We start from the raw sequence: 12,535 nt of genomic DNA, 5'->3' as shown, positions 1-12,535 counted from the left end.
CTGATGTCAGTATACATACCAGTAGAATCCTGACTCTGTGTTCGCGAAAACCACCCAAAAAAGTGGGGACCCTTCACTTCTAAATATTGGGGTCATACCGGACCTTTTCTGGGTCCCAACGGAATAAAGCCTCCTCTCCCCTTCTCCCCAGCATGGCACATGTGGGTCAGGGAAGGGGGGGGGGGCCATCAATTGGCCCACTCGCATAAAGGTACATATATAGCAGAAACTATCTAAACCAGAAAACAGGCATAGTGCGCGCCAAAAATTTATGGCATGGTTTTTTTTTTTGGGGGGGGGGGGGGGGGGGGGGGGAAGTGGTCACATAGTAGTACACATTACAGCACACACCTTAATGCCCAGTACACATTTATGGTGGTTGCCATGAGGGGGGGGGTCGTCGTTGCCCAAGGGCTGGAAAACATGCCGACATGCTGCTCAGCAGAGTAGTTGAGCGGGCTATCAGCTCGGCGGGGGACTGGATGTGGCTGGAATAGCTGACACGCTGCTCTGAGTTGCTTTAGCCACATCCAGTCCCCCGCCACCCTGACAGCGCGCTCATCTACTCTGCTGAGAGCGGCTGTTACAGCCACATCCCATCCTGTCCCCCCCGCTCTCAGCAGCGGAATGAACTTACATGGCGGGGGGAGGAAAAGATGAATGGTTATGTATGTTTAGTGTATATTATATAGCCAGTTGGGGGATGCTCTCAATAGTTATCCTTGACAACTGACAGAAATACTAATAATGAAATACTGTTCTTAAAGCAAAATGTTGAGATGATGAGATTTGCCTGTATGTTATAGGTACTCAGTGGCTTACCTTAAAGATACCCACTATCCTTTAAGAGAAGTCTGAATTTTTGGAGGTGTTGTATGTGCTGAAAACATTCATATTGACATGATCACAGTGCACAATAGCAGCAGTTTGTTGGCTATAGCTTCTTGCTACAAATCTCCCGTTTCACCACACCTCAAAAGGTCTATTGGATTGAGATGTCAAGACTCAAGGTGCCATTACACTTATCTGATTTGGGCTGATTTCACCCGACTCCGACGGATCGGGCTGAGAGATCGGACCAAATCGGATGCGTTGGACATCCCATCCGACCCAATGCTCTGTTCCATGCGCATCGGGTCGGACCCTACATATTGATCCTGCTGCAGGTTCTATCTGTCGGATCAGACCCATCAGTTGCACATCACAAGTGCTTTTTGGTTGGTCCTTCCCGTATGGGCTCTCAGCCAATCAGCGGCCGGCCTATCTTTTGAAATTTTCAAATTCTGCCGCGCTTTCCGCAGTGCGCTTCCCATGCACTGCGGACTGCCCGCTCCACCGCTGTACCCACAGCCCCCGGGCACTTCACACAACCCGGACCTTGAACCCCACACTGCCCAGGTAATTTTTATTTCTTCTGCCCCTGCAGCTCCCTGGGAATTTTACAAAAATGGTACATCAAGAGCCAAATCGTAGGGAGTTCTCCCAGGGGAGCTCTGGGGAAATGAGGTTCGACTTGTCCTTTGGACAAGTCGGCCTAATGTATGGGGGCCTTAAGAATGCTAACCCAGACATAGAAATTGGTGGGATCCTGGACAATTTGTGCATAAGCACTTTCATATGTATGCTGGGCAGTGTTGAGCACCAGCAGCACTAAGCTCAGATGCTGCCCAGCAGCATGGCTGTGCGTGACGTTATTTCAGAAGAAGGGTTGGGGTTTTGGTATACTTACCTGATCCCTGTAAAGCTGGCCATACATCAGAAAGATCGATCTTAAGATCGATTGCGCTCATGATTGTGTACAATTTCCCTTGAAATACCCGGCAGTCCTTGGTGGTTTTTGGACACACAATCTACACACAATCCATCATACAATCAGTCATACAATCCATCTGCTGCATGATTGTGTACACAAGATGTGCACACAATCTGCATACAATCCGTCATACAATCCATCTTATGATTGATTGTATGATTGTGTACACAAGATGTGCACACAATATGCATACAATCCATCTTACAATCAATTGAGATTGTATGATTGGGTACAATATCTTTCTGATGTATGGCCACCTTTAGTCTATAAGATTACTGCAGAATTGCGCAAAATGCTGTGCCGTTCTCCATCTGATTGGGATTAGGCACATTCTCCCCAAGCTCAAGCCGTCTGTCAGCTACCTTATATGTACTGGTCCTTGGTGATGGACCAGTGGGAATTAGCTGACACCAGTCATCAGCTATTTCAGCAGACTGTCCACAAATACACAGAAGTAGACGGTTCCTGGTTCCAATAGTAGGAGACTGGTTGAGGTAATGAATGGAGTCCATAACAGGCAGTTACTGATGGTAAGAGAAAATCCCCTAACAGGCCAAGTCCAGTGGGGTCAAACAAATCTATGATTACCAGGTTACCTGATTGCAATGTACATTTTTATTACCAAATGGACAAAACCATGTTGCACTGCAGGTGGGGCAAATGTAACATGTGCAGAGAGTTAGATTTGGGTGAGGTGTGGTCCAACTAAAACCTTAATTGCAGTGTAAAAATAAAGCAGCCAGTATTCACTCTGCACAGAAACAAAATAACTCAACCAAATATAAATCTCACAGCACATGATACATTTAACAATAAAAAGAAGTTACCTCACGCTTCCTATTGGGGTATTTAAGGCTTAAATAGGTACTTATATGTTAGTTGGGTGCCCACTAAGTTATCTGCTTAGGTTTTACGCGTCGGGCTCGGTGGCTCGCCACACTATATAAAATAAACTCCATGCCGACATGGATAATGGGGGTATGAGCGTACTAACTATAGTGGGCGCCCAACTAACATATAAGTACCCTTAAATACCCCAATAGGAAGCGCAAAGTCCCTTCTTTTTATTGTTGTTTACTGTATTTGTAGGAGGTGTTACTACCAGGTACCCTGCTTCATCCTAGTGGAAGCGCAGACGTTTATATTTTTTAGTAAAAGTACATGATACATTTGCCACATCTGCAGTGCGCATGGTTTTGTTTATTTGAGATCAGGTCTGAATAACCCACTATAATCCTGTAAACCTGCGCGTAATAAGAAAATGTGACTACTTTAATAGCCTACATATTTTGTTCTTTATAGATCTGTTATTTACAAACCTTTACATGGCATCCAGCTCATTTTCACTATGCAAGTCAGGAAAGGGTTATAGTTATGGAGATGAAAGCCTAATTTCTACGCACTATGTAGGGATTCAAAAAGCACCAGTAATTGTTGTGTTCCTACATTAACTAAGCAAATTGGGTACTTATGTAATATCTGGGCACCCGATTTTTTCATTGCATGCCACTACTTAAGGCATGCAATGTGATTTTTCATTGTAAAGACCCTATTTTTAATTGTATAGTCAACCATGGGTGATTTCATACCCCCACTATCCAAGTACGCATGGAGTTGATTTTATATAGTGTGGCGAGCGCAGCGAGCCCGAAGCGTGGCGAGCGCAGCGAGCCTAGTAAGGGGACGCGGATTACTTTACATGTATTCTGCGTGCGCTCGCCACGCTTCGAGCTCGGTGGCTTGCTACACTATATAAAATCAACTCCATGCGTAGTTTGATAGTGGGGGTATGAAATCACCCATGGTTGACTATACAATTAAAAATCGGGTCTTTACAATGAAAAATCACATTGCATGAATTGTATGCCACTATATTGCATGCGATGCGATGTAAAAATCGGGCGCCCAGATATTACATAAGTACCACAAATTGTGTATTATGAATAACTCAAGTAATTACAAACTAACAAGTGACAACCAATGACAAGCTGATGCACGGTGCACTGGGTAAAGATGTGAATACATACACGGTATGTAACGGATTAACAGAAAATTCTGTTATAAAGACTTTTTTGACAGTGAAAGTATACGATTTATATACTCTTTCAGATTTAGTGAAACTTTTTACAAGAAATACATAAACATAAATGAAAGTAGATCTATTACCATAGAGTGCAGGACCACAAAAAAAAAAAGACACCTTGCTGTGGCTGGGGGCTTACCATATGTTTGCAAGTGAAGGTAACAGATACCTCTACATTTCTACTATTATGTGGGGTATAGGACTCTCCTGTTGGTCCTCTGCAGTGCTGGTGGAGTCTGCATTTTCTGGTCTACATTTACTTCTACCTGCCATGCACCCATGATGGGACAATAAATTAAGAAACCACTATTCTGTACATCCGTGAAATATTTTACTAAAATTTGTATGTTCTCTCACAGAATGTAATGAGATCTCTACTATATGAAATATAAAACTATAGCAGTATTAAGATAGTTGACAGTTATAGAGGTGCACAGTGTTTAAAGACCAGTGGGCTAAGCAATCGGGTGAGGCAGCTGCCCATGTATCCAGATATGCAGGTGCGCACAAGGCACAAATTTGGGGAGTTTACCATACTACGTACAACTGAGCATCAGTCCTGTGTTATTCAAATGTTTTTATTTCAAAGTAGAGTTTCTTTAATGGTGGCAGAGAGGAGAGTCCACACTTAAAGCGCCCCTGCAATAAGGGAATGGGAATAGAAAAGCCAGGTGTGAAAAGCATAACGGCCGATGGATAAGTTAGAGAAGTGGTTCTCAATACATTACTACATGTGTATGCTTAAAACTATTCAACAAAATAATTATGCCAAAAAATGGTAAACTAAGAAAAGTTGCTTTTTTTTTTTTTTTTTTTAAATACAAACCCTCTTACCAAGAACAAAGCCAATCTGGATTGCCTTTTCTTTAACTTGGGCATCAGATTCGGCAATATAAGAACACCGTCTGCTAAAGGAATATGCCAACACAGAGGCAACCTTAACGCCATGGTCCATTAAAGCTTGAAAGCAGTGGTGTAGTAGATGTCTGCAAAACACAAACACATATCCCAATTACAGGCAACTTTATAACAAATGTTTATTGTAATACGCTGGGATATATTTTATGTAGTGGCATAATATATGGAGAAACCACTGCAAATAAAAGTAGTGTTTTTGTTTGTTTTTAAGTGTGACCGAGATACAGACACCTTAGCTCGCTGATTAGTTTAATACACAAAATGTTTCCAACTGATTTAGGTCGGAAAGGAGTCTGACCTATTCGATAGCTGGCTGTCCGAAACCAGGTGGATTGGCGGAAGAGCCGCGAATCCAACTGCTTTTGATGGAAACATGACCAAATCTGACAGATTTTGGCCCCGTTTCCAGCAATCTCAATCAGACTTGAAAAGATGTCGGAATGAGGCATGAAGGACGGTGCTGGGTGAGCAGAAGCGGCAGCTCAGCCGGCGCCGTCCTCCTGCTGTGCTCACCGTCCCACCGCCAGGTGAAAGCAGCTCACGTGTCGTCCCGGATCCCGCCGACATACTCACCCCAGTCGGGTGAACGTCAATCAGTGGCCAAATCAGACATTCAGATTTGGCCGCAGCATTGAATAGGTATGGTCAGATCCATTCCAGCAAAAGAATGTCAGAAAGGATTCGACACTAAATTAAATATACTCCTATGTGTATATGGTGTTTTGAAACAAATGCATTCTTTGTTTTCACTGTACTTACCTCTTATCTAATGCACGTAGTACTTTGGCGAAAACTTCCAATTCACAAAACTCACTACCAAGCTGGCACAATCTGCCTTGCTGGTAAAGCTGAAATAGGAAAGATGTGACAGGATAAGTGAATAGGATACTAAGAATCGCAGATCAAGACAATCAAAACTACTTTATCAAAGAGCAAAAAAACTAAACTAAAATGGCTTCCTTTTCCCCAGAAAACAATTACAATGCTTCAAGAAATAAAAAAAAATAAAAAAGTTTGATGCAATATATATTTAGAAGTGTAATTACATTTTAGGTGGCGTTTGAGAACAAAAGGCAAAATGATACCAGACATTTGCACCATGAAACTAAGTTTGTAAAACAGCTTAAATCATTGGTTTGCAGCACAGGTGGTAGCCACAGAATACTATTACTACCTAAATACCTGTCATTACGTGTTCATTTGCCATTTTTCCAACTATGGTATTAAAACTGGAGGTTGGAGATTGAAATTATTTACGGATCAAGTTAACTAAATGGAACCTCACATTATCTTTATTAAGGGGTTATTTAGAGCTGACAGAAAGCTGGCATTTGTGGGTGGTAACCAACCGGTTTTCTGGGATTGTTAGATAAAATGCAGGCGTGGCCAAGCATTTTCATAGAGGGCGTATATGTTGTGTTGTTAAAGGGTCAGTGTTGCACAATCTTGCACAAACTGGAAAAAATAATTTGACGGAGAGTGCATTGCGTATAGATTTGCAGCTGGCCGCCAATTTGCAATATTTTCATAAACCATTTGCACAGGGTTTACGGTGTCTGGGCGGTGACCATCTGTTCACAGCCCTCTGAAAATTTGCAGAGCAGCAATCAGGTCTCAATAACCCCCTAAATCCATATTTACCAAGTACAGAATTGGACTATGATCAGGGTATTCCATTAACCACTTTGGTGGTATGCCCGGAAAATTTCCGGGCTCAGCTGCGCTGTTGCAGTGGGCTGTCCTAGAATATCTCCGGGCATACCACAATACAGTATGTGAGCGAGCGCCAGTGGTGCCTCCAGCACTGGCATGCACCTACATTCTGTTTAACTCTCCCATCACCTGTCCTGTCCATTCCTGGTCTCTCCAGGCACTCCCAGCAGCCACCACCTCTGGAGATCATCACTCTCTGCCGGCTCCACAGATCATCACACCCGCCGCCAATCATCACTCTGCCACTTCTGCAGAGCACCACTCGGAGGTTCGGGGGCCCTTGGCAGGCAATCGAGTGTTCGTGCCTGAACAAGTGAGCGCCCGAACACCCAAGCGCATTCCTTGCCACTGCCGCCGGGCACCACTAACCACTCCCCACCCCCCCCACGCCCCCGAGTGGCCCCGAACTAAATGCAGTTGCTTGCTGCTTCTTCTCTATGCAGCACTACCTGCAGGAGGCAGCGACTGCAGCTATATTGGTAGGTTTTCCAGGGACAGGACAAACCTGCCCTGATAGGTTTGTTCTGCCCCAGGAATACTCACCACTCACGGAGTTAAGTGCCCTTATTTCAACTAGTCAGAAAAAAAAAAAAAAACTCACTTTTCGCCTTCTTTAGATCGAATTTACATTCAACCTATTCAATTGAAACAATGATTTTTTTTAGCTAGACAAAAAAATATATAAATGTCACGGTCGAAAAAAAGTGCCAATAAACGTGTTTTTGTAGAAATCGCGCCTCTTTTCAACTTTACGTAATTTTTCGCCGACTCACTTTCAACTTAAAAAAAAAAAGTGAACCTGTATCGGCAAAAAGGAGTAAAAATCAGGCAAACCCCCCCACACACCCAAAAAAACAACCTCACAAATAGTTACTAATTTATTACACTTATGCATTGATTAATAATGCTATTTGCTCAATTATTTTTTTTACAACTGCCTACACTTCCCCTTCCTGATCACCCACAACAAAAATTCATGTGAAAAACTACAATTGCCTGTGGATCTGCACAGAAGAAATAAGATAAAAAGGCACAAAAGTAATTGCACCAAAACACTACCTACTATTGCGCTCTTAAAACAAAAACAAGACTTTTCACACTCACAGAAAATAAATTCTATAGAATGTGCATCATTACTACATTAATAACCTCAAAGAGCTATTTTATCAGTTTCACGATTGCGCTTATCATGTAAAAACATTGCCACGCAGCTTAATTCTTCAGATTCTAAGTAAAAAAAAATATAGTGCGAAAAAATAAATCTGATTTCTCATTACTTAGGCCGAGATATCTAGATTTATTTATTTACAGTTTCTTATATAGAGCAGAACATTCAGTTGCACTTTACAATTGGAAACACAAGTGATTAAACTGACAGAGGTAGAAAGGCCCTGCTTGCAAGCTTACAATCTATAGATATATTATGGTTTGGTTTGCATATCAGTGCTGATATACAGACCACACTGTGCTAGAAGCACTACAGCAAACAGCGAAATCCCAGGCACAGAAGAGGAACTGCATGGGTTTTCAAAGATGGCGGGTGCTAGAATGAACACTATAATAGAAGGGATACATAATGATAGGATTCCATAGCATGGCAGTCCCTCCAGATTCCAAGACAGCCCTGATGGGATGCAATTATGTAGGGTACACACCAGAACGATTAGGGCTCAATTCTATCAATCTGGATCCAATTCTGACCGATTGGATGTAGATTGTAGTGTTCCCGCTAGGCTGTTTTAGCGGGGCGCTGCGCCCTGCCCGATTTTTAAAGGGCAAAATGTGCCCTGCCCCTCTCACAGCGCCCCGCTAAAACGGCCTCACGGGGAAGCCTATCGTCGCCGTAGACGGCGATGCCTGGTGCTTCCCCGGCAGCATAGTGACTTTGGAGGGGCCGGGCCCGCTCCCTTTCATGACGGCGGCAGACTGCCCGCCCCCTTTCATGATGGCACCGGCCGGGCCCGCCCCCTTTCATGACGGCGCCGGGCCCGCCCCCTTTCATGACGGCGCCGGGCCCGCCCCCTTTCATGACGGCGGCGGTCCGGGCACGGCCCTCTACTGACGTTGGAGGTCCGCCCCCAGCTGTGATGTCGGCAGGCCCGGGCCGCCCTGCCCGAAGCCAAACCTAGAGTGAACACTAGATTGGGCATGTTTAGATCCAATTCCAATCCGATGCGCGTCCTCGCTGTCGTTTGGTCGTTTTACAAATCCCACCTGCTGCAGGTAGGATCTGTAAAAGATCCATTCAACTGGATACAGACTCAGATCGGATTGGGATCAGATTGGATGCAGATTGTGTGCTCCCACAGATCGTACAACCATCACACAATCTGCTAACGATCTACTAACAATTAGGATTGTTCTGGTGTGTACCAGGCATTATATATGAATGCTACTAGAGGTTATGTGGGGTTTCTGGAATATGATAAGCTTGCCTGAAGAGATTATTTTTCAGGGAACGCTTAAATGTTTGGAGGCTAGAGGAGAGTCTTAACCCCTTCAGTGGCAATCCCGAGAATTTTCCGTGCTGTGCCTCAGTGCCCAGTCTGTCAAGCCTGGAAAATTCTCGGGATTGCCACTGTTTACAGCCAGGCAGCGCTGCTGAGTGCAATCACTGAACTCAGGCAGCTTCGCGCTGCCCGGCTCCCTCCCCTCTGCGGCGCCGCCTCCTGCCTCCTCCCCTCCAGGTTTCTTAGTGAAGTCCCCGATGCCGGCTTATGACAGCCAGCTGCCGGGGACAGGTACGCAGTGCGGGGGTGCAGGTCCGGGCAGCCGCTGATTGACAGTGCAGCGGCGCTGTCCGCACCCAGGGAGGAAGTGGTGGCTTTTTTTAAGGGAGCGCTCCCCATGAAAAAAAAAAACTTGCCTAGTGGGGAGCGCTCCCAAAAAATTAAAAATACCACTGAAGGGGTTAAGGTGCGTGGAAGGGCATTCCATATGGTGGGTGCTGTCCGCCAAAAATCCTGCAAGTGCAAGAGGGACCAAGTAATGAGTGTGGATGAGAAGAAGGTGTAAATTATAATTTTGCACCTGGGCCTGACACTCACAAATTCCACCACTGCATACGATGTATATTTTTACCCCATACTGCTGGCGAGATGTATTGGATGTTAAACAATAGGCATCCCTCCACTTAGTAACTTTCTCACTATAGGAGAAAATGCGTGCTTTGGAGAATTTATTCAATGGTTTTTCCCCTCAAGCAGTGAGCAGAATTATGAGGCATACACATGGGAAGATTGAAGACCTGTGCTAAGCGAAGTAGGTTCACGGACCAGTATTCTCACCATAGCGATCTAACTAGATTTATACCGCATGCAGTATAAATCTAGTCAGGCAATGGCAACGTGCGGGACCACGCATCGCAGTCGCTGGAGGAGCAATGCAAACGGAGAGATGCATGCTTAATTTGTAAGCAATCTAGTCAGCTCGCTAAGAAACAGCCCTGTAAACGCCCCATATGAAATACTACTAGACAATTTGTAGTTGGCCTCTAGATGGCTCATGACCGCAACAATTTAATTCTGCCACTTGGTGTGAAAACAGACATTCCTGCTCGCAGCCCCCTGAGCTGGCGGACAGAAACGAGCAGAAAAAAAGTGTCCCGTTTCAGTGCCGAAACGGGACTTCAGTGAGGTGGGCAACATGTTGGTCAGGCTACACCCAAACAATTACATTCGGACCAATCTAAAGTAAAATAGGGGAAAATGCTATTATGTGCGCCCATTAAAAAACTTGAACCTGCTTAGGTGAGAACCTCTATAAAAGGGAATCAAAGACTTCTTGAATCTGACTAAGTGAGAAATCAGAGGATACCTTTGTCAGAGACTAAACGTGCAGTTTTTCGAGATCCCACTTAACCAGGTTGGACCGTGCTATAAATATATTCACATCGAACAACCTGTGAGCCAGGCAAACAAGGTGTAATATAGTCCTATACAGGCAAGGAGCAGACGGCAGTCACACATGGGCTGATTATCTTGTTCTGTGTGCTATAAGCATGGTCAGAACTCAAAACACATAATCCATTTAATGTATAACTATAATATTCTGCTACTTTTGAAAACAATAACATCCACAATCATCATCATCACTAGGGGTCATCTGTGGACATTTCCTGCCAGCATTTACAAAAGCGAACTATATAATGATTTAGTCTGGGACTGCCCAGTGTGTGTATTGTCAGCATAAGCAAAGCTTTATCTCCTCTCCAAAAGCTGAACTGTACACACTGCTTTATTGGTGGTTTCCCTTTACTAGGCATAAACGGACTTTGGATTTGTGGATAAAGAGAAGCACTTAATGAATGTCGTTTCACTGCATAAATTGCAATAGAAACTGCACACATTAAACATGTGCAAATATATACTGTTGTACACAAAAGGTATAAAGTAGCTGGCATTAAAAAAATGCACAAATGATATGTACTTTGAGTGACTGAATCCTTACAATACAAGCATTAGCAGGACTGGAGTAAATAAGCTTCTTTACCTATGTAATGAGTATCATACTGCATCCAATTAAGAATGCAATTAATTTTTAAGGGCTGGCCGTGTGATACTAGTGCCTACTAGTGGTTGGTAGTGTGCATTCCTGTTTGACAATATGGATGAAGTACCATTTTACATCTGCAAGCTCATTTTTACACAACTTGAAAGAGGCTAAAGCTTGGGCAGGTATTATATATTTACCAGGCCTCCATTGTCCATTTAGAAGGTTTACAAATACCAAGAAAAGAATCAACGTTACATATGTGAAACCTGAAACGTAGACAGCTCTGATGGTGGCAAAAATGGGCTAAAACTTCCTATCCCAAATAGAAACAAGCTGAAAGCTTGTTTTTGATTGTAGACTTTGTGATGTGAGGCTTGCATGCAGCTGTTCGGACATAGAAACCCATTCCGTTAAGCTCCCGCCGAACAGTTTTTGCCCTTACATTAATGCCAGTGAAACCTTAGCTATGGAATCAGCAGAGTGTTGGTACTTTTGCACATCATGCACCTTAGTAGTCGTTAACCCAGCTGTGTTTTACATGGTCTTCCGCTTCATGGCTGAATTGCTGTGGTTCTTAAACTTTGCCAGGTACTTATGTAGTATCTGGGCTGCCGATTTAGAAATCGGATCGGATCGCATCGCATCGTATCGCATGCGACCAAATCGTATCGCATGCGATGGTCAAGATTTTTCCATAGGATTCAATGTTAAAATGGTCTGAGTCCATTTTAACATAGAATTCAATGGGAAAAAGGGGTCCTTTTCCTTTCCCCACTATCCAAGTGGGCATGGAGTTGGATATAAACCTGTGGCGAGCGTAGCGAGCCACCGAGCCCGAAGCGCGGCGAGCGTAGCGAGCCCCGCGAGGGGACACAGAATACTTTTTAAGAAATATGCGTTCGCTCGCCACGCTTCGGGCTCGGTGGCTCGCTGCGCTCGCCACGCTATGTAAAATCAACTCTATGCCCACTTGGATAGTGGGGAAATGAACAGGACCTTCTTAACATTGAATCCTATGCAAAATCGCATCGAATCGCATCGCATCGCATCTGATTGTATGCCTTAAGGTAAGGCATACAATCACAAAATCGGCAGCCCAGATACTACATAAGTACCCTTTGCCACTTTCTTATGTCACTTACAGTTGACCGTGGAATATCCAACAGGGATGAAATTTCATGAACCATCTTATTGTAAAGGTGGTAACCTATCAGAGTACCATACTTGAAGTCACTGAGCTCTTCAGAATGACCAATTTTATATTACAAATGTTTGTAAATGAGGACTGCATAGCTAGGTGCTTGCTTTTATACCATTGTGGCAACTGGTCTGACTGAAGTAATTAATTGGTGTGGCCAAATACTTTTGTCCATAAAGTGCAGATGGCAGAAGTGAGATGGATTCTGTGTGGGGCAGGAGGCATCCACCCACATAGGATGGATGTAGTGTGGAGACAGCCAAGGGGAGTGTGGGCTTTTGGAGATTAGATAGAATCTAGCATATCTTTGGGGCAG

General features: G+C 44.1%; 1 protein-coding gene across 1 annotated transcript in view; it reads right to left on the bottom strand.

Moving 5' to 3' along the window:
• The window catches only part of APPBP2 (amyloid beta precursor protein binding protein 2), a 67,946-nt gene that overhangs the window by 33,420 nt on the left and 21,991 nt on the right, over positions 1-12,535 (bottom strand). Inside the window, exons 2-3 of the mRNA XM_083173738.1 lie at positions 5,574-5,662; positions 4,731-4,882 (exon numbers count right to left, since the gene is read on the bottom strand). Coding sequence (XP_083029864.1) covers positions 4,731-4,882; positions 5,574-5,662 — 241 coding nt within the window. The remainder of the gene's footprint in view (positions 1-4,730; positions 4,883-5,573; positions 5,663-12,535) is intronic.

Source organism: Crinia signifera, chromosome 2, assembly GCF_055691185.1.
Source record: "Crinia signifera chromosome 2, ASM5569118v1, whole genome shotgun sequence".
Lineage (NCBI taxonomy): Eukaryota > Metazoa > Chordata > Amphibia > Anura > Myobatrachidae > Crinia > Crinia signifera.
This window is presented reverse-complemented; position numbering and strand designations above follow the sequence as displayed.